Raw genomic sequence first — 25,663 nt, 5'->3', positions numbered from 1 at the left:
TTGTCTATCTAATTGGAAGATGAATACTGATTCTATGGTGTGGTTTGGTCTTTGAGGAGGAAAGTACATGATATTTTGGGGATTCATTGGTGGGAAAAATTCTCTAAAAAGCTATTGAATTCTGTATAAAATTAGGCAGAGAGTATGTGGATGATAGAAAAATAAAAAAAATATTTGGAAGGGTCTTCCTAGTTAAGCAGGAATGTGTTTCCTTCAGGAATCTGTGACGTTCAAGGATGTATCTGTGGAGTTCAGCCGAAAGGAGTGGAGACACCTGGATCCTGCCCAGAGGGCCCTGTATAGGGATGTGATGTTGGAGAACTATGAGAACCTGGTCTCCATAGGTAAGTAGAACCAGCCCCTGTGATGCAGTCTGTGTACTGGAGTCTTTGCAAGCTCCCTTGCTGTACACTAAGGAAGGTCTAAAATAAATTTTGGCTTATTAGACAAGCATATTTTAGACTACACATCCCATAGGGAGAGTCACAAATTTTTTATAGTCAGTAGACAGAATGTTTCTGGGGAAGAGGTCTTTGCTTTATAAAGATTGAGCTCCCCTGACTTCTTTGCTCTGATGGTAAGGCTGTGCTTGCTCTACTCTGGAACCTTAGTTTACCAAGAAGGAATCTTATTGGTAAGAGGTGTTATAGGTGGATATATTAAAAAGTATTAATAGTTTATTTAAAAGAATATTGGTAATTAAGAAGGCCACATACCTGCCAAGATCTAATTCAAAGTCGCCCGCCATTACCTTTGGTCCACCTGGCTGCTTCCTTCGAAAGAGAGAGTCCCAATCAAGTTCTCTCTATTTAAGGTTCGCTTTACGTTGGCTCACGTCACCACATAAGAAGGAAGCCCGTTGAATCATGGGAAATGTAGTTTTCAAGTCCCCTAAGCATCCACAGGAAGTTTATATCATGGATCTTGATATTAAGACTCAATTGTTACGATTAAAAATAATAAAGACTGATATAATAATGGAAATTAGTATTTTAATTAAAGCCATGGCCATACTGGTAAAATCATTAGACCACGCGCCGGTAAGAATTCAAACTGCCTCCGCCATTTTACCTTTTGTATCTTCCCGTGCCTGCTAGCTCAGAGAGAGAGAGCTTACTTTTGGATTTCCTCTCATTTAAACTGTCCTATGCGTGGTGATGCAGGCGTCCCCACGCCCAAAGAATCAGAACCGGAAACCCGTTGGACCACGGGAAATATAGTTTGATAGTTCCCACGTGTCCATAGAAAATATATGTATACTTTTAAATGGCGTCTCTCAAATTCCAATTATACAATATGAATCCCAGAGAACCCCAAATTCCAATAACACAGAGGGGAACCAGGATAGAGGAGTGTCACTGAGTAGAGAGACATAGAGAGAGAAGAATGAGTCAAGGGCAAGAGTGTGATTGACAATGTCAAAGGCTGTTGAAGTCAAGAAGGAAGAGGATGGAGAAAAGGCCATTGGAATTGGCAATTAAGAAATCAACAGTGACTTTAGAAAGAGCGCTTTCCATTGAATGATGGGCTTGGAATCCAGACTAGAGAGAGTTAAGGAGAGAGTGAGAGGGAAGGAATAGTAGACATCTGTTATAGAAAGCCTCCTCAAGGAGTTTAGGCATCAAAAAGAGGAAAGATATCACAGGACAAGGTTCTTTGCTGAGGAATGAAAGGATATCTAAATTCCACAGTGATGAGTGGGATAGTGAATCATTGAGAGAAGTTACAAGGCTTGCCTTGTTGTACCAAGGGCCCAGTTAAGATAATGTAACATCAATTTGTAGCAGATCTAGTCAGCGCAGTTTTGTTATTTTTCTTCAGATCACAACTTCACCAACAATGCATTTAGTGTCGCAATTTTGCCACTTCTCCTACATTATTTGTTTCCTTTGCTTTCATATTGGCCAATCTGATAGATTATGTGGTGGTTTATGCACCTGAAATTGTGACCCATTCTCCCTTGGATGACAAAACAGAGGATTCAGAGACCTTCCATGTTTTCTTAGCTGCCTGATTTTCTATTAATAGAATTTTTTCTTGACTGATCATTTCTAGACTGACTGCTCTAGAACACTGCATATTATGTCAGGTTTTTTGACATCGATTGATTTTGTCAAATATTTTTCTCTTCCTGTCTTGATTAAAATTTTTTTGTTGTTATAAGAGATTGCTTTCTGACAGGAAGAAAGGGGTAGAATATAGGGAAGAATCTAGGTGGTGTGAAAACAAAAAAACCCATAAAAGTTTTATTTTAAGACTTTTTAATTCTTAGATACTTTTTAGAACTCAACTCTTTTTTTTCTCTCCTTGTTGCAGGGATTTCCGTTTCCAAAACAGATTTGATCTTCCTATTGAAGAGAGATGTATGGAATCTAGAGGGGGAAGTTGGCACAGGCACTTGTCCAGGTGAGTAGGTGAAAGCAGGTATGGTCAGTGCATGGGACATCTCTTGTTCCACTTATAGAGTGGTATCTCAAGGTCTAAACACTGTTTAGCACTACTCCTAGGTCTCACTGCTGTGTAATAACATGACTGTTTCTCTTCAGTTCCATCACCATTGAATTTTATACCTCTCCCATTAACTTAATGGACCTTATGGTAAATTTTTATAGATTTCCAATTAATTAATTAAGAATATTTTTCCATGGTTACATGATTCATGATTTCCCACCACCCCTTTTCCCTCTCCATTCCCATAGCTGGTAAGTAATTCCACCAGGCTATACATGTATCATTGATCAAGACCTATTTCCATATTATTAATATTTGTAGGAGAGTAGTCATTTAGAGTCTATATCCCCAATCATATTCCTATCAAGCCATGTGATAAATCATATGTTTTTCTTCTGTATTTCTGCTCCTAGTTCTTTCTCTTGATGTTGATAGCCTTCCTTCTCCTAAGTTCCTCAGGATTGTCCTGGGTCATTGCATTACTGCTAATAGTGATGTCCATTACATTCAGTTGTGCCATAATGTATCAGTCTCTGTGTATAGTGTTTTCTTGGTTCTGCTCCTTTCACTCTGCATCACTTCCTGGAGGTCTTTCCAGTTCACATGGAATTCCTTTAGTTCATTTATTCCTTTCAGCATAATAGTATTCCATCACCAACAGATACCACAATTTGTTCAGCCAGGATACTCCCTCATTTTCTAGTTTTTTGCCACCGCCAAAAGGGCAGCTATAAATATTTTTGTACAAGTCTTTTTCCTTATTATCTCTTTGGGGTACAAACCCAGCAGTGATATGACTGGATCAAAGGACAGACAGTTTTTTTTAAAGCCTTTTGGGCATAATTCCAAATTGCCCTCCAGAATGGTTGGCCCAATTCACAACTCCACCAGCAGTGTGTTAGTGTCCTAATTTTGCCATATCCCCTCCAACATTTAACACTTTGCTGTCATATTGGCCAATCTGTTAGGTGTAAGTTGGAACCTGTAAGGGGGAAAAGGGGTTTTTTGATTGAATCTTAAAACAATCAGCGAACACAGTAAGCATGATAGGCTATAGTCACTCATTATCTATAGAAAGTGCTCTCTTTACATGTGAGCAATGGATCCAAGAGTCCTTTGGAAGTTCTTTATGTATACCTTGTCACCTGCGTGCAAGTCATGGAGTGAGAAGTCTATAGGTCCTATTTATACAGCGTCTCCAGATTCATGGACTTCTCTCAATTTGATTTGTAAATCCTGTATATATGAGGCAATAGAAGTAACTCCCCCTAGAAATGATGTGTATGTAGGAGAGAAAGGCTTAGTCTGTATAGAGGGATGTCCAAAAAGCATCTCAAATGATGATATGTGTAGATCTCCCCTGGGCCTGCTTCTAAGATAAAATAGGGCCAGAGGTAGAATTTCAGGCCATTTTAAATGAGTCCCCATGCACAATTTGCCAATTATGGTTTTAAGATCTTTATTCATTCTTGCAAGTTGGCCTGAGCTCTGGAGATGGTATGGTACATGGAATTTAGGAGTTATCCCCAAACAAGAGTAAATCTGAGATAAAACCAAATTGGTAAAATGAGTTCCTCTGTCTGAATCAATTCATGCTGACCTTCCAAAGTGAGGAATAACCTCTTTTAAAAGCACCTTGGTAACAAAAGCTGCTGTGGCTCAAGTAGTACAAAATACTTCAGTCCATCTGGCCAGCTGATCTACTATGACCAGACAAAATTTATATTGTCCAGCTTTTGGCATAGTGATAAAATCAATTTGCAGGTGTTCAAAAGGTGTGTAAGTCAGAGGGCACCCACCAAAAGCTTTGCCACGAAAGGAATACTGATTAAATGCTTGGCAGGTAGGGAAGGTTGTACATACTTTAGAAGCTATGGTAGTTATGCCAGGGTCTATCCATACTCTTTTAACAGAGACCACAATGCCCTGGGTACCAAAATGACCATTTTTGTGAATGGATTGGCAAATTTGGTGATAAAAACTTCTAGGGAGTAGGGATTTTCCTTCAGATGATAGCCATACTCCATTTATCAATTTTGCTTTAAATTTATGCTTCCATTTTCCCACTTTCTTTTCATTATAAGTCATTATAATTTAAGTCATCACTAGTTGCCAATGATAACATTAACTTAACCCTTCTACGGCCACTAGCTTTGCAGTGGTACCTTCCTGGTCATTCCCCCTAGAGACAGAGTCAGTGCCACCTGTATGGGCAGGGCAGTGAGCTACAGCTAGGGCTTCAGGGAGCTGAAGGGCAGAAAGAACTTCTTTAATAATTTCTGTATTTGCTATACATTTTCCAGCTGATGTTAAAAATCGCCTTTGAAGCCATACCATACCCACTGCATGACATATTCCAAGTGCATATCTAGAGTCTGCGTAAATTGTTGCCTTCTTACCTTTGGCAATTATACAGGCATGTTTTAGAGCTATGCATTCTGCACCTTGAGCACTTATATTTGAGGGCAGTGAAGTTGACCACACAGTGGCAAATTCTGTGACTATAAGCAGCTTCTGTGTAGCACATATCATCCCTCATGAAAAAACCATTAGTGAATCTGGATTGTCTAAAGGAGTGTTCATTAGGTCATTTTGAGGTTTTTCAGCCATGGACACTAAAAGATTCACAACTGTGCAAAAGTTCTCCTGAAATTAGTAAATCAGGAACCAGGATTGCAGGATTTAGAACTGTATAGCATTTCAAGGTAATATTTTCATTACCTAACAAGGTTACCTCATACCTTGTAATTCTCTGATCAGAAAATGCCTGTGTTCTATGTCTTAGCAATAATGCTTCCACTTCATGTGGCACATTATGGTTAAACAGCATCCCAAGACTAAATCAGCAGCTTTAGTTACTAATAAAATTGTGACAGCTATACCTCTTAAGACATGATGGTACTCCTGAAGTTACTGGATTCAGCTGAGCCAAATAATAAGCAACCAGGAACTGAGCAGGTCCTAAAGTTTGAGTTAGAACACCTTAAACTACACCTCTCTGTTCATGTACATACAAAGTAAATGGCTTTTTGTAATCTGGAATAACTAGAGCAGGAGCAGACAGGATAGCCTGTTTTAATTTTGAAGCTGTCTACTGACTTCACAAAACTTCCTGGTGGGTAGAACACTCAGAAAGGGGGACCAGGCACAGAGAAAAATGGATGACAGGTTAAAAATCTATGGGATGGAGAGCATAAGATGAGAATAAAAATACAAAAAAAGTTCCAACATGAAGTAGTCAGACAGTGAGTTAGTTCTGGTGGAATAGAGCTTTGGTGGTCAAGAACTTGCTCTTAATCCAACATACTTATGTTTTTATTAGGGTAACAACAGTATAGGGGGAAGGGAGAATAATTAGACAAGTCATCTGATACAGTAACATGAGGTAATCATCACAAGATATAAACTGCTGGATCCTAAGACAATAAGTATAGCTAATACTCAGATCAGGAGTTCATAAGACATAAGGCATCTAAGCTTGTTTAATACATATGTTAATTGATAGTTATTGGCAAAACAAGTGGGCTGAAATAACTGGCCAGTCTTCTAGAGTGTAGCCTCAGGGAAAGGCTAGGAATTTGACACTGTTAAGGTTCAATTTAACTCAAGGTTACAGAAACCAATCATAAGAAATATCATAAGAGTCAGCTTTTTCAGCACCCCTAAAATATCAGGATTAATATATGCCTGGACTCCTACAAATTTAGAAAGAGCTGACAGGTCTTCTGCTTTTAATTTAAGCAGTTCAGGGACTGAATTTTTTTTAAACATTTATTAATATTTATTTTTAACATGGTTGCATGATTCATGCTCCTACTTTCCCCTTCACTCCCCGTTCTCCCCCTGCCCATGGCCGATGCACATTTCCACTGGTGTTAACATGTGTCCTTGATCAAGACCTATTTCCAAATTGTTGTTAGTTGCATTGGTGTGGTAGTTTTGAGTCTACATCCCCAATCATGTCCACCTCAACCCATGCGTTCAAGCAGTTGTTTTTCTTATGTTTCCTCTCCTGCAGTTCTTCCTCTGAATGTGGGTAGTGTTCTTTACCATAAATCCCTCAGAGCTGTCCTGTGTCATTGCATTGCTGCTGGTACAGAAGTCCATTGCATTCGATTTTACCAAAGTATATCAGTCTCTGTGTACAATGTTCTTCTGGCTCTGCTCCTTTCGCTCTGCATCAGTTCCTGAAGGTCTTTCCAGTTCACATGGAATTCCTCCAGTTTATTATTCCTTTGAGCACCATAGTATTCCATCATCAGCATATACCACAATTTGTTCAGCCATTCCCCAATTGAAAGACACACCCTCATTTCCCAGTTCTTTGCCACCACAAAAAGCTCAGCTATAAATATTTTCGTACACGTCTGTTTATTTATGATCTTTTTGGGGTATAAACCCAACAATGGTATGGCTGGGTCAAAGGGCAGGCATTGTTTTATAGTCCTTTGAGCATAGTTCCAAATTGCCAGCCAGAATGGTTGGGTCAGTTCACAACTCCACCAGCAATGCATTAATGTCCCAATTTTTCTCTATCCCCTCCAACATTCATTAATCTCCCCTTCTTTCATTTTAGCCAATCTGCTAGGAGTGAGGTGATACCTCAGAGTTGTTTTGATTTGCATTTCTCTAATTATTAGAGATTTGGAACACTTTCTCATGTGCTTATTGATACTTTTGATTTCTTTACCTGAAAATTGCCTATTCATGTCTCTTGCCCATTTATCAATTGGGGAATGGCTTGATGTTATATACAATTGCTTTAACTCCTTGTATATTTGAGTGATTAGACCCCTGTCAGAGTTTTTCGTTATAAAGATTTTTTCCCAATTTGTTGTTTCCCTTCTGATTTTGACTATATTGTTTTTGTTTGTACAAAAGCTTTTTAGTTTAATATAATCAAAACCATTTAATTTACATTTTGTAATTTTCTCTAACTCTTTTCAATCTGGTCCTTTCTGGTGTTCAGTTTGCTTATCAGTTCATTTGATTTCTGAGCCTCACTTTCCAATTCCCAAATTCTGCCTTTTAAACTGTTATTTTCTTGCCAGATCTCTTCCAACTTTCTCATCATCTCTGATTTGAACTCTTCAATAGCTTGTGACCAGTTTTCATTATTTTGGGAAGGTTTGGATATGATTGCTTGTTTGTTCTCCTCTGCTGTTTGCTCTGTTGCCTGGATTTTCTCTGTGTAAAAGTTGTCGAGTGTTACAGATTTCTTTTTGATGATCTTTCTCTTCTGGGGTTTCTGATTTTGGCTTGCCATTGTTGTTAGCCCAGCCCCTTCTCTGCTTTATCCTCACACTCAGGGTCTGTCTGCGCTCTCTAGGCTCCCGAGGTCTCAGGTCTTGTTGTTCTCGGGGTCAAGCCTCCTTGTGGTCCCCCACGGTCTGCCCCTCTGCCTGAGGCTCCTTCGGCAGTCTCAGGACGCTGCTTCCACAGCTCTGCTCCCGTCTGCACAGGGTCCCCACTAGAGGTTCAAGCCTGCACTCAAGATCCTTGTCCTTGCCTAAGTCAATGCCTTCACCCGCGCCAGCGCTCATGGTCTCTATTCAAAGTCCGTGTGAGTTCTTTAGCCTCTTGGGGTCCTACGTCTTGCCACTCTCAGGAACAGGCCCTGGAGCTGCCAGTGACGTAATGGGTGCCCCAAACCTACTTTAACTCTTGTGGGCTGGCCTTGGAGTTGTACGTGGTGTAGGGGGTGGGGGAGAGTCTTCCTCCGCTCGTGTTTTAGTGAGAGCTGTTTCACCCCTTTATAGCTTGGAAATGCCCGGATTCCACGTACCTTCAATGCTGCGCCCTGTTGTGGGGTCCCTTCGTTCGTCTGGATTTGTTTTTATGTCCCCTTGAGGATTCCTATATGCTTCACTTAGGAGAGATCAAGCAGCTGCTCCTTACTCTGCCACTATCTTAACCCAGAAACCGGGACTGAGTTTTTTTTGTCAGTGCTATAAGGGGTTTAGTGATTTCCCCATAGCAAGGGATCCATTGCCTACAAAAACTGTTGTTCCAAGAATTGCCCTCAACTGTTTTTTAGTGGAGGGTGCACTCAATTTTTGAATATCTTCAATGCGTTTAGGGGAAATGGAGCAGGCACCAGCAGTTAAAATAAATCCTAAATATTTCACTTTAGGGAGATAACACTGAATTTTTGCCTTGGAGACCTTGTAGACTCTCTTATGAGGCTCTAAAAGGAGATGTTTGCTATCTTCCTGGCACACTGTGGTATTTGGTGAGGTTAAGAGCAAATCATCCACATATTGATTTAAATGGCTGTTCTTAAATTCAATATTATCTATATCTTGACTCAAAAGTTGTGAGAACAATGTAAGCTGTTTATGAACCATTGGGGCAAATGATACCAGGTCCACTGGAAACCTTTCCAGATGAAGGCAAATATATTCCTGGAATTCTCATGAATTGGTATTGAGAAAAATGTTGAGCACAAATCTACAGTAAAATATGTAGCTGTGCTAGGAATAGAAGAGATAATTACGTTTGGATTTGGAACTACAGGATGTCTCTTTTGACATGATTATTTTCAGCTCTTAAACCCTGGATGAATCTATAGGCAGTTTTTCCATCAGGGCCTAATTTTGGCTTTTTTTACAGGTAGGATAGGTGTATTATATTCATATTTGCATGGAATTGTTGTTCCTTGCTCAATTAATGAACTTATCACTGGAGAAATTCCCTCAGATGCCTCTTTAGACGGAGGATACTGAGGAATGGAAGGAGGTAACCAGCTTTTGTCTGAATTAGAACAGGAACAGCTGACTTAAGGAGGCCAACATCTGAAGATGATATGGCCCAGAGTGATTCAGGTATATCATCTGGGATTTCAAAAGTGGGAGACTATCTGAAAGAAGTACAGAGAGCAAATTTTAAGGATTCCTCAGGCAATTACAGTGACATGGAGCCATTTGGAGAGCAAGTTACTGTAGCTCTAAGCTTGCATAAAAGATCTTTTCCTAGCAAATTCATAGGAGAGCTAGGCATTAGAAGGAAAGGATGTTCTACTGATAAGAGTTTCACAGTCACCATTTGAGGGGAAAGTTTTGGGACTCTTAGAGGTGGCCCTGATACCCCGACTACATTTAGTGAGCCAGTGGAATCACAATTAGTATCAGTTCTACTCATCAATATTGATCTGGTGGCTCCAGTGTCCAAGAGGCAGTCATAATACCTATTTCTAACTTTCAGAGTTACGTGAGGTTCATCACGATGGAGGGGGGATGGGAATGGATAGGGATAACTAACATTAAAACATCAGAGTCTGGGAAATCAGAGGTTTCACTCTTTGATTCCAGTGTTCTTTCCCCCCTCTTACACCTTCATAAAGATCTTTGGGTATTGCCCTGGGATCCTGGTTAGGCAAATGATTTGGGGTTGATAGAGTAGGGTTTGTGCAACCGTGTAAAAAGAGGCTACCCTGAGGTGGCAGGGAGGAAGATGGCCAATGGAATTGGGATCTTACCCTTTCAGCAGGAAATAAAGAGGAAAAAAAGAAGGAGCTTCCAAACAACTCTCAGACCTCCCAGGACACTGCAGTGGTAGGGAGGCTGGGGTGGGAGCGAGGGGCAAGACAGCCTGAATCACAGTAGCTAGTGAATAGCAGAAAAGGCGAGGACCCCCCCCTCCCCCAGGCAGTGTCTGGTCAAACCTGGGAAGCAGTGGTAACAGCAGGGGAGGGCATGCGAGAAGAGATGTGGCTACCCAGCTCTTAGCTCTTTTGGTGGGCAGAGCCCCAACACTGGGAAAACTTATTATATTTACAGAAAGGCTATCTGAGTAAAAAAAATTTGAGAATTTGTTTTTCGAAGTGGTTGCCAGAAATGTAAGATTAAAAATTAATATCTGATACTCCAAGTATTGTATTTTATAAGATTTTTTAATAATCACATGAAGTCAAGGAAAGTAAAACCTGTCAGTAAAGAGCAGTTTCCCTGACTGTGAAAAGTAGAAGAGAGCAAGAGGGTGGAGTTATAGAAACTTATCTGCACAACATAAGCATGTAACATGGGGATGAAAGGAGAGGGATTCTGGGAAATGAAGTCCAAGGGTAAAAAATTCTAATTACACCCTGAGGTCATTTACCCCTAGTCTATTCCATTGATCCACCCTTCTGTCTCTTGGCCAGTACCCTATTGTTTTGATGACCACTGCTTTATAGTAGAATTTTAAGATTTACTGCTAGGCCCCCATCCTTCACATTTTTTTTTCAATATTTCCCTTGATATTCTTGATCTCTTGTTCTTCCACATGAACTTTGTTATAATTTTTTCTAATTCTATAAAAAAAAGTTTTTTGAGAGTTTGATAGGTATGGCACTGAATAAGTAGATTAATTTGGGTAAGATTTTATATTAGCTTGTTCTACCCATGAGAAATTAATGCTTTTTCCAGTTATTTAGATCTAGATTTAATTGTGTGAAGTGTTTTATAGTTGTGTTCATATAATTCCTGTGTTTGTCTTGGTAGATAAATTCCTAAATATTTTAAGCTGTCTAGATTGACTTTCAGTGGGATTTCTCTTTCTAACTCCTGCTGCTGAATTTTATTGGTAATATATAGAAATGCTGATGATTTATGTGGGCTTGTTTTGTAACCTGCAACTTTGCTAAAGTTGTTGATTATTTCCACTAGCTTTTACTTCATTCTCTGTGGTTCTTTAAGTAGACCATCATATCATCTGCAAAGAGTGAGTTTAGTCTCCTCATTGCCTGCTTTAATCTCTTCAGTTTCTTTTCCTTCTCTAATTGCTACCGCTAGCATTTCTTGTACAATGTTAAATAACAGGTGATAATAAGCATCCATGCTTCATTCTCGATCTTATTGGGAAGGCTTCTAACTTGTCCCCATTGCAGATGATACTTGTTGATGGCTTAAAATATATATTGTTTATTATTTTGAGGAAGGGTCCAGCTATTCCTATACTTTCTAGTGTTTTCAATAAGAATGGGTGTTGTATTTTGTCAAAGGCTTTTTCAGCATCTATTGAGATAATCATGTATTTTCTTTTGGTTTGATTATTGATATGATCAATTATGTGGATGGTTTTCCTAATATTAAACCATTCTTGCATTCCTGAGATAAATCCCACCTGGTCATAATGAATAATCCTTGTGATAACTGTTATACAGGGTGGTATGGTGCTTCTGTTAGATGGGCCTGACAAACTGGCCCAAGAACCCTGGATGGTAAATGGATCTAAGCTGAGTGAGGATAGGGGTACCTGGGTGGCCACCAAGGGGTGCTGATAACCACCAGGGCTTATGAATGTTCAGCTCAGCTAAGCACTTCCATGAACAGTGCCCAAGCCAAAATTAACAAAGGAGAAGCTGTATACTGTTCACAGCTCCTCTGACTACTTGGCTTGGGGTTAGGTTAGAGCAGTGGTTCCCAGACTTTTTTGGCCCACCGCCCCCTTTCCAGAAAAAATATTACTTAGTGCCCCCTGGAAATTATGAAACTATTTAATGAACTTAGAATAGAATGTAATACAAAAAAAGTGTGGCCATCACCGCCCCCTGGATTGCTGCAGCACCCACCAGGGGGCAGTAGCACCCACTTTGGGAATCACTGGGTTAGAGCATACAGATTTGTAAAAAGGATGTTATTGGTATTGAGTTGGAAAATGCCAAATGACTGCGATTTAGGTAAATTCCCCTTTCTCCTTTGGCTGTAATTATTCACTTGCTCTAGGAAAGATACCAGTCTTCACTTGAGAATATATTTCAAAGGGTTTAATGCTATCGTTCAAAGGGGTAGGATTCAGGTTGAGGAAAGTGGTGTTGGGGATGGCTATGCTAAACCTATGGGAGTTAGATTAGGCTAATCAGTAAGTAAGAGGGTGGCAGCCAGCTGGAGAGGCTTCTCTCCCTCCTAGACCCTGGTCAGACCCAGCTGTGGTCTAGACCAAGTGAAGGAAGGGTTTGTGGTATTCTTCTTGCTAGCAGGTGTTGATGCTTATCTTGCTCAGCCTTGTTCCAGTAATAGGTCAATGGATATTATGAGATAATCAGGCACAGGTGCTGCATATGCAAGTCTATATATAGGCCTACCCACCCTTCACCACCCATTAGCCCCTTCTCAAGAATGAGACCCCTTCTCAAAGATGAGACCCTAAAGCCTGTTGCCCCTGAGCTTTTATATGGTGGTCTCAACTGTCTTTTGCCCTTGGCTCATGCCATCTAGGTAAATTCTAAGTTCTATAACTGACCATCTATCACTCAAGCTGGTCTACATCTTCTCCCAGAAGTTACCTATTACAGAACTTGCTCTAGTCTTTTTGCTAGTATCTTATTTAAGATTTTTGTATCTGTGTTCATTAAGGAGATTGGTCTGTAGTCTTCTTTCTCTGTTTTTGGTCTACCTGGCTTTGGAATCAATACCATATTTGTATCATAAAAAGAAATTGGTAAAGACTTCTTCTTTGCTTATTGTGTCAAATAATTTGTATAGTATTGGGATTGGACCTAGTCGTATTTATTAATTCAATAGTTCTTTTATTTTCAATTTTATTAATTTCTCCTTTAATTTTTAGGATTTCCAATTTAGTTTTTATTTGGGGATTTTTAATTTGTTCTTTTTCTCATTTTTTAAGTTGTAAGCCAAATTCATTGATCTCTTCCTTCTCTATTTTGTTGCTATAGGCACTTGGGGATATAAATTTTCCCCTGAGTACTACTTTGGCTGTATCCCATAAGTTTTGTTATGTATGTTGTCTCCTCATTGTCGTTCTCTTTAATGAAATCAGTAATTGTTTCTATGATTTCTTTTTTGAACCACCAGTTTTCAAGAATTAGATTATTTGATTCTGATTAATCTTAAATTTGCCTTTTCATGGACCCTTGTTAATTATAATTTTTATCATATTATGATCTGAAAAAGTTGCTTTTATTATTTCTGCCTTTTTCTGCATTTGTTTGCAATATTTCTATGCCCTAGTACATAGTTGATCTATGTATACATGCCATGTACTGCTGAGAAGAAAGTATATTCCTTTTTTCCCTGTTCAATTTTCTCTAGATATCTATTAATTCTAGTTTTTCTAGCTTTTCATTCATTTCCCTTACTTCTATTTATTTTCATTTGATTTATCTAGTTCTGAAAGGGGAAGATTGAGATCCCCAACAAGAATGGTCTTACTATCTATTTCCTCCTTGAGCTACTTTAATTTTTCCTTTAGAAATCTAGATGCTATATCATTTGGTGCATAAATATTTAGTAATGATATTACTTCATTGTTTATAGCACCCTTTAGCAAAATGTAATTTCCTTCCTTATCTTTTTTAATCAGATCAATTTTTACTTTAGTTTTGTCTGGTATCATGATTGCTACTCCTGCTTTTTTGCTTCATATGAAGCATAGTAAATTCTGCTCCAGCCTTTTATCTCAAATCTGTGTGTATCACTCTATCTCAAATGTGTTTCTTATAAACCATATATATTAGGATTCTCTATTTTAATCCACTTTGATCTCCTCTTCTGTTTTATGGGTGAGTTCATTCCATTCAGCGTTATGATTACTGTGTATTGCCCTCCATCATATTATCCCATTTAGATCCTAATATATATGATATATATAATATCACCTGTAGGGTGATAGAATTCTATACTCCACTGAGTATACTTTTCCCCCCATCTAGCCAGTTATAATGAGAGTAAAGTTTAAGCATTGCCTGTCACCACCCTTATCTTCCCCTCTCTATAATGATTTTTCACACCTCTTTATGTTATATAATTTACCCCATTCTATTTCTCCTTTCCCTTTTCTCTCAGTGCAATCCTCTTTCACCCCTTGATTTTTTTACACATCATTCATATGCATACATATCATACATTCATATAATTTTATATGATCACATTTACATACATATCATCTTATGTTATCATATACATCATATTATCATAATCAGCTTACTTCCCCACCCTCTTTCTGTATAAATTCCTTCTATCTTCTCTGCTACTAAGAGTAATTTTTGAGAATTACAGGTATCCTCTTTCCATGTGGACACAAAGATTTTGACCTTGATGAGTCCCTTAAATTTTTTTTTTGTTTACCTTTTTTAGGCTTCTCTTTTGTTTCATGTTTGGACCTCATATTTTTTGTTTAGGTCTGGCTTGTTCCTCAGGAATGCTTGTAAATCTTCTGTCTTATTGAATATCCATTTTTTTCCCCTGAAAGAATATACTCAGTTTTGCTCGATAGGTGACTCTGGGTTGACAACCCAAATCTTTTGCCTTCTTGAATATCATATTCCGTGCCTTTTAATCCTTTAATGTAGAAGACACTAGATCCTGTGTGGTCCTAATGTATGTCCGTGGTATTTAAATGGTTTCTTTCTGGTTGCTTGAAGAAATTTCTCCTTAGCGTGGTGGTTCTTGAATTTAGCTATTATATTCCCAGAAGTCATTTGAGAATATCTATCTGGAGGTGATCTGTAAATTCTTTCAATTTCAATTTTCTTTTCTTGTTCAGAGATCTCTGGGCAGTTTTCTTTGATAATTTCTTGTAGTGTGATGTCCTAGGTTTTTTCTTGATCATGGCTTTCAGATAGTCCAATAATTCTCAAATTGTCTCTCCTAAACTTATTTTCTAGGTTAGTTGTTTTTTCAATAAGATATTTCATGTTTTCCTCTGTTTTTTTTTTCATTCCTTTGATTCTGCTTTGTTTCTTGGCTTCTCATGAAATCATTAATTTCTAAATTTTCAGTTCTCATTTTCAAGGCCTGAATTTCCTGTCAGATTTTGGTTCTCCTTTTTCAGTTGGCCTATTTCTTTTTGCATCATTTTTCCTCTGCCATTCTTAATTGGTTTCTGAAGTCTTTTCTGAATTCTTCCAGAATCTCTGTCCAATTCATATTTTTCTTTTGGGATTTGCATGTTTCCTTGGCTTTCACTGTCCCCTTCTGTGTCTGTACCTTGCTCTTTGTCTCCATAAAAATCCTTTAATTCATTCTCATGGTACATTTGTACTGGTTTCCCTTTTTATCTACTCTGATCCTTTCATCTTTCCTATTTTTTAAGCCTTAAATGGTTTTGATGGCTGCTGCTTTCTAAGATTGTTGAGGACTGGGATTCCTATTTCCTTTCCTTCCTACTTTTTTCATTCTATCTCTTGATCATCTCAGTCTTTGCTTTTCAGCAGGGAAGTATCTTCTGAGACTTCTTCTCTGAACTCAACTTGATCTTTCTTAATGTTGCCATATTCTGTGTCAGTTGTTTTCTAGTGTTTCTTTCCACTAGAAATTATTGTAGTCTTGGTGTTTGCTGTTTTTGTAGTACCGTTGCCTTCCCTTTTGAAATAGGTAAATAAACTCATAGGAGGTAGTAGTGGGTGAAAGGGATGAATGGGGAATGATTGGGGTGAAGAGGGATAACTGCCTTACACATATACAGATGGGGAATCACACCCACTCCCACAAACACAGGACTTGGGAAATGAGTGGTGACAGTTGAGACCAACTGTCATTCAGCTCAACTCTGCCAGGGATTCCTTTAATCTATAGTGGGTCCTCTGGGTTGTGGAGAAGGAACAAAAGGAAGTTATAAAACACAGTTTATTAAGAGGTTTAGGGTTGGAGATATGGGGAAAGGTCACACTATAAAACTAAGAATCTGTGAACAAACTCCAGGAATGGATCACTAAAACAGGTTGTCAGGTCCAGGTTGGCAGGTTAGAAAGGGAAGTGGATGTCTCAGAACTGGGTCCTCTTTGACTCCAGTGATGTTCACAGCTTTCCAGGATCCACAGCAGTTAATCCACAAATAGATGAAGACAGGGGGCTGAACTAGCTTGAAGGTCCACCCTTCAGAGCTAAGATCAATGCTCAAACCTGAACTTCCTCACAGGATAGATGACTTCTTGTTAGTGACAAATCCACTTTCCTGGGCGTTTCACTGGAGGCAGTTAAACAAGCATTTAACTGCTCTCAGCCATATCAGAGTGACCCTCAGGTTTAGACTTCCTTCCTAGCCACTTTTCTATAATTGGAACCTTCAGGTCTTACCTGACAGCCTGGCTGCTATCTTACTTAAATGTCTAAAATCTTAATTTATAAATTTGCCCATAACACTTTCTATCAGTTCATTGAATTCTTTCCATGCTTTTTGAGAATTATCATTTCTCAAAATTATGTTCTTCCATTGGTTTAATAGCTATTTTCCAATTGTTGGTCATCTATCTAGTTTGTTTGCTAGTGCTGGTCCTGGAGTCAAGAAGACTTTGGGATCCATTCTGGCCTCAGACTCGAGCTACCTTCTATCTACTCTTATTAATTTCGTTTATATATGTGTGTTTTCTCCATTAAAATTTTGTCTCCTTGAAAGAGGGGTATGTTTTGATTTTTCTTCCTTTCCGCAAGTTAACTTAGTACTTTATACATTGTAAAGTCTCATATGGGAATGAGTATTTGTTGACCAATTGAGTGATTGAAATGAAATGTCTTCTTGAGGAAAGAGAAGGAATTTAAAAACATGCTCTAACAGAGATTCTTTCAGAATAACAAGCAAGGACTTAATAAATTATTTTATTTGTTTTAGATTCTGTTATTGAAAGGACAAGGACTGAAAAGGATTCGAGTCTGAAACAAATGATCTGTTTGGACACATTATCTCATCAAAAATTGAGAAAAAAAATGATTTGGCATTCCAAGATGAGAAAAGCTGGAATCTGTGATAATAACTTAGAGAAACAGAAGGGCAACCAAGAGAGGCAATCTAGACAAGTAACAACAGGTCCTAGAACAAGTTTGAATAAAGTGGATATACCTCATTATAATACATTCAAGAGTCATTTCAGGCTAAAGTCAGCTTTGCCTGCTCCATGGAGAAGAGCTTTGGAGAGAAGTTTCTCTAAATATAAGGGACTTGGAAAGAGCGTCAGGGATCTTCCTTACATAAGTGATATGTTCTCAGGGAGGAAACTGTATAGATCTACTACATGGAAGAAACCTTTCAGATACCACTCAGATATAATTAAATTGAAAGGGATGCATGCTAGAATAAAACTACATGAATACAGAAAAGTTATTGGCAGAAAATCAGATTTTAATGCAGATTGGAAAATTCAGAAAGAAGATAAGCATTATATATATCATAAATATGAGAAAGCCTTCATCTACCAGAAAAGCTCACCCAAACACAAGAGAGTTTATTTTCAAAAGAAATACCATGCCTATAATAAATGGAGGAAAGGTTTTAGTGAAAAGAATCACTTTATTACACATAAAAGAATTAATATTGATGGAAAACCTTTTGTATGTAATAATGATGAAACAATTCTTAAACAGCAGAGAACTCTTGCTGGAGAAAAACTCTTTCTGTATAGTCAGTGTGGGAAATCTTTCTTTTCAAAGGAACTCTTCCTTACTCATCAGAGAACTCATTCTGAGGAGAAACAATTTGAATGTAATGAATGTGGGAAAGCTTTTACCCAAAAGAGTAGTCTTGTTACTCATCAGAGAATTCATACTGGAGAGAAGCCATTTGAATGTAATGAATGTGGGAAAGCCTTTAGTAGAAAGGGACATCTTATTATTCACCAGAGTACTCACACTGGAGAGAAACCATTTGAATGTCATGAATGTGGAAAAACCTTTATCCAAAAGAATAGTCTTGTTACTCATCAGAGAATTCATACTGGAGAGAAGCCATTTGAATGTAATGAATGTGGGAAAGCTTTTTACAGGAAAGATAATCTTGTTTACCATCAGGGAACTCACACTGGAGAGAAACCATTTCAGTGTAATAAATGTGGGAAAGCCTTTCGTAGAAAGGGACATCTTATTATTCATCAGAGAACTCATACTGGAGAGAAACCATTTGAATGTAATGAATGTGGAAAGGCCTTTACCCAAAAGAATAGTCTTGTTACTCATCAGAGAACTCATACTGGAGAGAAACCATTTGAATGTGATGAATGTGGAAAAACATTCATTGAAAAGCAAAACCTCATAAGACACCAGAGAATTCACACTGGAGAGAAACCATTTCAATGTAATGAATGTGGGAGGACCTTTAGTTTCAAGGAAAGTTTTATTAGCCATCAGAGTACTCATACTGGAGAGAAACCATTTGAATGCAATGAATGTGGGAAAGCCTTTAGCCTTAAGAAGAGTCTTATTAGCCATCAGAGGACTCATACTGAAGAGAAACCATTTGAATGTAATGAATGTGGAAAAACTTTTAGTATCAGGAAAAACCTTAGAAGACATCAAAAAACTCACAGTGAAGAGAAACCATTTCAATGTAATGAGTGTGGAAAAGCCTTTACCCAAAAGAATAGCCTTGTTACTCATCAGAGAATTCATACTAGAGAGAAGCCATTTGAATATGATGAATGTGAGGAAGCTTTTAGTCACAAGAAAAGACTTGTCATCCATCAAGGAACTCATACTAAAGAGAAGCCTTTTGAATGTAAAGTATGTGGGAAAAATTTCACTGAAAGGGAATACCTTATCAGGCATCAAATAACTCACAGTGGAGAGAGACCATTCAAATGTAATGAATGTGGAAAAACCTTTATCCAAAAGAGTAGTCTTGTTACTCATCAGAGAATTCATACTGGAGAGAAGCCATTTGAATGTTATGAATGTGGGAAAGCCTTTAGTAGAAAGGGACATCTTATTATTCACCAGAATACTCATACTGGAGAGAAACCATTTGAATGTAATGAATGTGGGAAAGCCTTTAACAGGAAAGATTATCTTGTTTACCATCAGGGAACTCACACTGGAGAGAAACCATTTCAGTGTAATAAATGTGGGAAATCCTTTAACAGGAAAGATTATCTTGTTTACCATCAGGGAATTCATGGTGGAGAGAAACCATTTCAGTGTAATAAATGTGAGAAAGCCTTTATTAGAAAGGGACATCTTATTATTCACCAGAGTACTCATACTGGAGAGAAACCATTTGAATGTAATGACTGTGGAAAAGCCTTTACCCGAAAGAGTAATCTTGTTACTCATCAGAGAACTCACACTGGAGAGAAACCATTTGAATGTACTGAATGTGGAAAAGCCTTTCATCATAAGAGAATACTTATTACCCATCAGAGAAGTCATAGTGGAGAGAAACCATTTGAATGTAATGAATGTGGAAAAGCCTTTACCCAAAAGAGTAGTCTTGTTACTCATCAGAGAACTCATACTGGAGAGAAGCCATTTAAGTGTGATGAATGTGGGAAAGCTTTTAGTCGCAAAAGAAAACTTGTCATCCATCAAAGAACTCATACTGGAGAGAAACCATTTGAATGTAATGAATGTGGAAAAGCCTTTACCCAAAAGAGTAGTCTTGTTACTCATCAGAGAACTCATACTGGAGAGAAGCCATTTAAGTGTGATGAATGTGGGAAAGCTTTTAGTCGCAAAAGAAAACTTGTCATCCATCAAAGAACTCATACTGGAGAGAAACCATTTGAATGTAATGAATGTGGAAAAGCCTTTATCCAAAAGAGTAGTCTTGTTACTCATCAGAGAACTCATTCTAGAGAGAAGCCATTTGAATGTGGGAAAGCTTTTAATCACAAGAGAAAACTTGTCATCCATCAAAGAACTCATACTGGAGAAAAATCTTTTGAATGAATTATGTGGGGAAAATTTCATTGAAAAGGAACATCTTATCAGGCATCAAATAACTCACAGTGGAGAGACCATTTAAATGTACTGAATGTGGAAAAGCCTTTCGTCATAAGAGAATACTTATTACCCATCAGAGAAGTCATAGTGGAGAGAAACCATTTGAATGCAATCTGTGTGGGAAAGCCTTTAGTAGAAATGGACATCTTATTATTCACCAGAATACTCATACTGGAGAGAAACCATTTGAATGTAATGAATGTGGAAACGCCTTTATCCAAAAGAGTAGTCTTGTTACTCATCAGAGAACTCATACTGGAGAGAAGACATTTAAATGTGATGAATGTGGGGAAGCTTTTAGTCACAAGAGAAAACTTGTCATCCATCAAAGAACTCATACTGGAGAGAAACCGTTTGAATGTAAAGAATGTGGAAAAGCCTTTAGTAGAAAGAGACAGCTTCTTATTTACCAGAGTACTCATACTGGAGAGAAACCATTTGAATGTAATCAGTGTGGAAAAACCTTTACCCAGACGAAAGCTCTTGTTACTCATCGGGATACTCACACTGGAGAGAAACAATTTAAATGTAATGAATGTGGGAAAGCTTTTAGCTGGAAGGAAAATCTTATTACTTAACAGAGAACTCAGGAGAAAAGCCTTTTGAATGTAATGAATGTGGGAAAGCCTTTAGTCAAAAGTGGCACCTTATCAGGCATCAAAGAATTCACACTAGAGATGAACCATTTGTAAAGAATGTGGGGAAAATTTCAGAGTAAAGGAACACCTTATTAGGCATCAAATAACTCATAATGGAGTGAAATCATTTGAATGTACTGAATGTGGAAAAGCCTTTAGTCATAAGAGAATACTTATTACCCATCAAATAGCTCACACTGGAGAGAAACAATTTATATGTAATGAACATGCGAAAGGCTTTAGACAGAAGGTGCACCTTGTTTACCATCAGAGAATTCACACACTGGAGAGAAACCATTTCAGTGTAATAAAAGTGGGAAAGCCTTTAATAGAAAGAGACATCTTATTCACCAGAGTACTCACAATGGAAATAAACCTTTTGAATGTAATGAATGTGGGAAAGACTTTAATTGTAAGGCAAGTCTTACCCATAACAAAATTCATATTGAAGAGAAATCTTTTGAATGTAAAGAATGTGTGGAAAATTTCAGCCTAAAGGAATACTTTATCAGGCATCAAAAAACTCACACTAGAGAAAAACCTTTTGAATATAATGAATGTGGGAAAACCTTTAGTCGAAAATGGCACCTTATCAGGCATCAAAGAATTCACACTGGAGAGAAACCATTTGAATGTAAAGACTGTGGGAAAATTTTCAGGGTAAAGGAAGTACTTGTCAGGCATCAAATAACACACTGGAGAGAAACAATTTAAATATAATGAAAAGGGAAAGCCTTTAGTAGAAAGGGACATCCTATTATTCACCAGAATACTCATACTGGAGAAACCATTTGAATGTAACAAATGTGGAAAAACATTCAGTGTAAGACAGCAGCAGAGAACTCACACTGGAGAGAAACCAGTGTAACAAATATGGAAGTCTTTAGCTGGAAGGCAAGACTTGATATCCTTTAAGGATTCATACTGGAGAGTAACCATTTGAATGTAATGAATGTGGGAAAACCTTTAGTTGAAAGGGACATTGTATTCACCAAAGTACTCATACTGGGAAGAAACTATTTGAATGCAATAAATATGGAAAACTTTTAGTTGTATAGCAAATCTTTTTAACCATAAGAGAATTAACACTGGTGAGAGAATATTTGAATGTATTGAATGTGGGAAAACCTTTAGTCATAAGAGAAGACTTAATATCCATCAGAGAATTCATAATGGAGAGAAATAATAGAATATAATGAATACAGGAAAACCTTTAGCCATAAGAGAACATTTATTCTCCATCAGAAAATTCACTCCATTTGAAGGTAATGAATGTGGAAAAACATTTTAATCTTATTACCCACCAGCAAACTCACACCAGAGAGAAACAATTTGAAAGTAATGGATATGGAAGACTCTAGAGCTGTGATGGCAAGCCGATGGCACATGTGCCAAAGATGGCAAGCGGAGTCTTCTCTGTGGGCATTGTCATAATCAGACTTTATAGACTATGTGTTGCCAGCCAGAGTTAGTTACTAGAAAAGCAGAGGGACAGAAAAAGGGTGAAGCTGCTCCTTTCCCCCTCTCCACTGCACCTTCTGCTCTTTTCCCCAGCAGCCCAGTAGAAGTGCGTACTCCCTCCCCTGAGCTGGGAGCTCAGGCCACTCCCTTTTCTTCTTGTAGAGATTAAAATTAATATTCAATAACTAAATATATTTTTATAGTTTTTTTAAAAAACTAGAGTGAGAAGGTGCTAAAACTAACCTCAGCCACACCCGTGAAGAAGAGAGAAAGAGCTACAGAACTTATAAAACAATAATGTGACCACACAAATGTGGAGGCACAGGAGAGATTAAAGGGAATTTTGGGAAATACCAAGAGACTTATGGGGGATTTATTCCAAGGTTCAAAATCTCCATTTATACATAACCCCCACCCCCCCAGGATCCTTTAGGAGACAAAATCAATGATTGCTACATTGACAAAAAACCAATTTGAGGGCAGTCCCCTTGACATAAAAGTATACATTCAAAACAAATGCTTCCAACTCCCCATAGTTCGATTCACATCCCAAAGTTCAATGTGGATCTTCTGGTGCAGCATGTGGTCTCTACAGGCATCTTCATGGTGCCTTCTCCAAAAAGGTTTGTCATCTGGATTCTGGGAGGTAGCAAGTTTCTTATCGTAAAATTGCTCAAATCAAAGTTCACAACAATAACATAGTCCCCCCCCCTGAGGAGGATAATAACATAGGGATCACTCAGGGATGCATGGCTGAATTATGAGGTATATGAATCAATTTGCAAAAGAAATTAGAAACAAAAAGTCCAAATAAAAGAAAAAATAACTTGTGGATGAAATATAAAATATCAAAGTCTTAATGTCTAAAAAATCTAAAAGAAAAATAAAACTAGAACAGGTCCTTGAATCAGGACCTAATTAAAGTGATTTAAGCAATTGTGCACTTACCCAATCAGTAGCCAGGACTTCAGAAAGTTTGCCTCACTTATAAAAGACAGAAAAGGGACTTGATTATAGGAGCCAGAATGGCAGCCAAAGTGAGATGCTTGATGGGACTCAGGAAAGTCCAGCCTCTGATATATGCCAAAACAGAACCTTGAACCCCAAACAAGTTCAAGTCCTCTTCTCTTGGCTCAAAATTACATCAATCCCACTAGGATTGATTGGTCTCTTTGACCTTGTGCTTGGTTGGCACCATGCAGGTTAGCTTTGTGCTTCTTTGGCACTGTGCAATGGCTCTTTTTGAAATATATTCTTCTGGAATCAGAATCATTAAGCAAAGTCCCATAATTTTTAAAACAATCAGTGATATTCTATAGTATAAAGATTTTGGGGTATGCATTTACATCAAAACAAATGTATTTTAAACACAGCAAAATGAAAAAATAAAAGGATTAATATTGATTATATGTACATCAAAGTACTCAAATACTATATTGAAAAAATGCAAGGGAAAAAATAAGTGATTTAAAAATCAAAAATATATAGCTTAGAATCAGTGACACACTGTGTCAGCCAAGGAGAGGTAGAATACAATGAATGAGATCCATTTCCGTTTTAAACTTTGCCATGAACCACTTTGCGAGTGCAAATGATTTTCACAAAAAATACAGTTGATAATGCACATTCAAAGAAAGTACCAAAATTCACAATAGCCCAGTTATTGACAATAGCAAGTGTTATAAATAAAAAGTATAGAAGGGTAAACTGAATACTACCACTCTTAAATGGGTGACAGCAGTGGTAGTTCAGATATGTGTCTAGAGCAAGCTCACCTGAGTCTTGCCACCTAGCTAGATGTTGTAACACCTCCCTCCTTAATTATAACAGTGCCCAGGCAGGATCCTTCAGGTCAGTAGATGGTTTTCTCTTCAGGTCCCACCTGGGGTTGATTAATGATGGATATTGAGCTCTATTAGCCTTGGACATGTTTATCTGACTGTGTTGCACCCTTCCCAGAGAAGTGATGAAACAACCACTCCAGGAAGGTACTTGAATAGCTTTATCTATATTTAGCAAAGAAGGAGTATTAGGAAATGGGAAGAGGAATAGGGAAACCCTAAACTAATTTGATACTAGTAATCCCTCAGAGCTGTAGGCAGGTAAGTGATTCTGGCTTGTTATTAGCTCCTCTGGCCCAGCCTGGCCACAGCCAAACCAGAGCAAGCAAGCTGTTGTTTGATGTCTTTCAGCTTCTTCTTCTTGCCAGATGTTATGCCTTTACAGCCTTCAGGAACTACCCCTATCCATCCTCTTCTTCTCCTGCCCACTTCCCAGATCCCTAAGGATGGTTTGAATACCTAAATATCTAGGGGACAGAAGAATAAGAGGATTCAAGGTCTGGATACAGGTTGGCAATGTTAATGAGGTACAAGACAGGAGTTCTTGCAAGGTTGAGCCAAGCAAGCTTCAGATCCCAGTAGAGCAGGGTCTACAGATCTCAGGTCCAAGGGAAAGGGAAAGAACCCCAAAGCCAGGGCTGCCAGCATATGTATACCCCCCTGGCCAACTGCTTTCTCCCCTGTCCTCATGGCCTCTGGGAACATTCTGATGTCCAACGGTCTTCACCTGTCAATCAAGGTTGGGACTCTCAGCTCCCAGAGTTTCAATATGACACAAGCAAACCCATTATATAGTAGTTAAAAGAGTTTATATATAGCCATATACTGTGTGATATTTAAAAAAAAAACCTATGAACTGATCTATACTTGTCACAAATTGAACAGATACAGCAAATCTTTCAACTTTTGCAGCTGCTGTTGAAAACCTATTTGGGTCTATAACATCATCAAGAATATAAATCCTTCTAGTGGAAGAGTAGAATAAGCTGAAGAGTTAAAACTTAAATCATCCAGAAGCCACTTGCTACCTGGGGCATGTTCCCTCTTGGGAGCCTTCTAGGGGTACCATTCCCTAGGAACACCTTCCCAGCTTCTCTGGTATAAGACTGCTATATGACTCATCCATTAAATTTTATAAATGTGGTGATGGGGATATATAATAATGTCATTACACTTCACTTCAGCTACTAAATGGACCCTTTAAAAACAATTGAGATATTTTGCTCGTTAAATTCTCCAAAGGTTGTATACAGGTTGTAATCAGTTTTGATGGAGTCCATCTGTCATCATGTATGTGGCAATTAACAAAGGCAAAAGGGAAGAAAAGGCTGTATAAGCAATATGTGAACTCAATAGTTGAGATGACAAATCCAGGATACATAAGACTTATGGACTCTTTACAACTTAAAAAAAATTATGTAAGATGTTCATGGGCTTTCACAGTAATATTTTGTTCAGTAGAAGTCACAGGGAAATGGTACAAATAAACTTAAAAAAATTTAAAACTTAAAGCAGTCAGCAATATACAATAAGCAAATGACAAGGTACAAGTAGTGCCGTCAAAACCTTTTTTACCAAATCCAATAGACTTGTTTTCTATCTTTTTTTTTAAAACCCTTACCTTCCA

General features: G+C 38.0%; 1 protein-coding gene across 1 annotated transcript; it reads left to right on the top strand.

The window, feature by feature from the left end:
• LOC123246895 (zinc finger protein 585A-like) lies at window positions 1-21,783 on the top strand. The gene is made up of 5 exons (XM_044675673.1): window positions 1-344; window positions 2,317-2,406; window positions 16,999-17,216; window positions 17,814-19,954; window positions 20,110-21,783. Exons 1-5 carry the CDS (start codon window positions 203-205, stop codon window positions 20,672-20,674), a joined length of 3,156 nt encoding a protein of 1,051 aa, XP_044531608.1. The 5' UTR covers window positions 1-202; the 3' UTR covers window positions 20,675-21,783.
• Window positions 21,784-25,663: the final 3,880 nt, after the last annotated feature.

Source organism: Gracilinanus agilis, chromosome 4 (assembly GCF_016433145.1).
Source record: "Gracilinanus agilis isolate LMUSP501 chromosome 4, AgileGrace, whole genome shotgun sequence".
NCBI lineage: Eukaryota > Metazoa > Chordata > Mammalia > Didelphimorphia > Didelphidae > Gracilinanus > Gracilinanus agilis.
The sequence above is the reverse complement of the archived record's forward strand: the minus strand, read 5'-3'. Positions and strand labels throughout refer to the sequence as shown.

What these genes read in the sequence shown, in the direction of transcription:
- LOC123246895 (XM_044675673.1), top strand. Translation starts at nt 203, where the DNA reads ATGTGTTTCCTTCAGGAATCTGTGACGTTCAAGGATGTATCTGTGGAG. An exon ending in TGAGAACCTGGTCTCCATAG is followed by an intron (nt 345 to 2,316) that starts GTAAGTAGAACC and finishes TCCTTGTTGCAG; the next exon opens with GGATTTCCGTTTCCAAAACA. An exon ending in CTAGAACAAGTTTGAATAAA is followed by an intron (nt 17,217 to 17,813) that starts GTGGATATACCT and finishes TTCTTTTCAAAG; the next exon opens with GAACTCTTCCTTACTCATCA.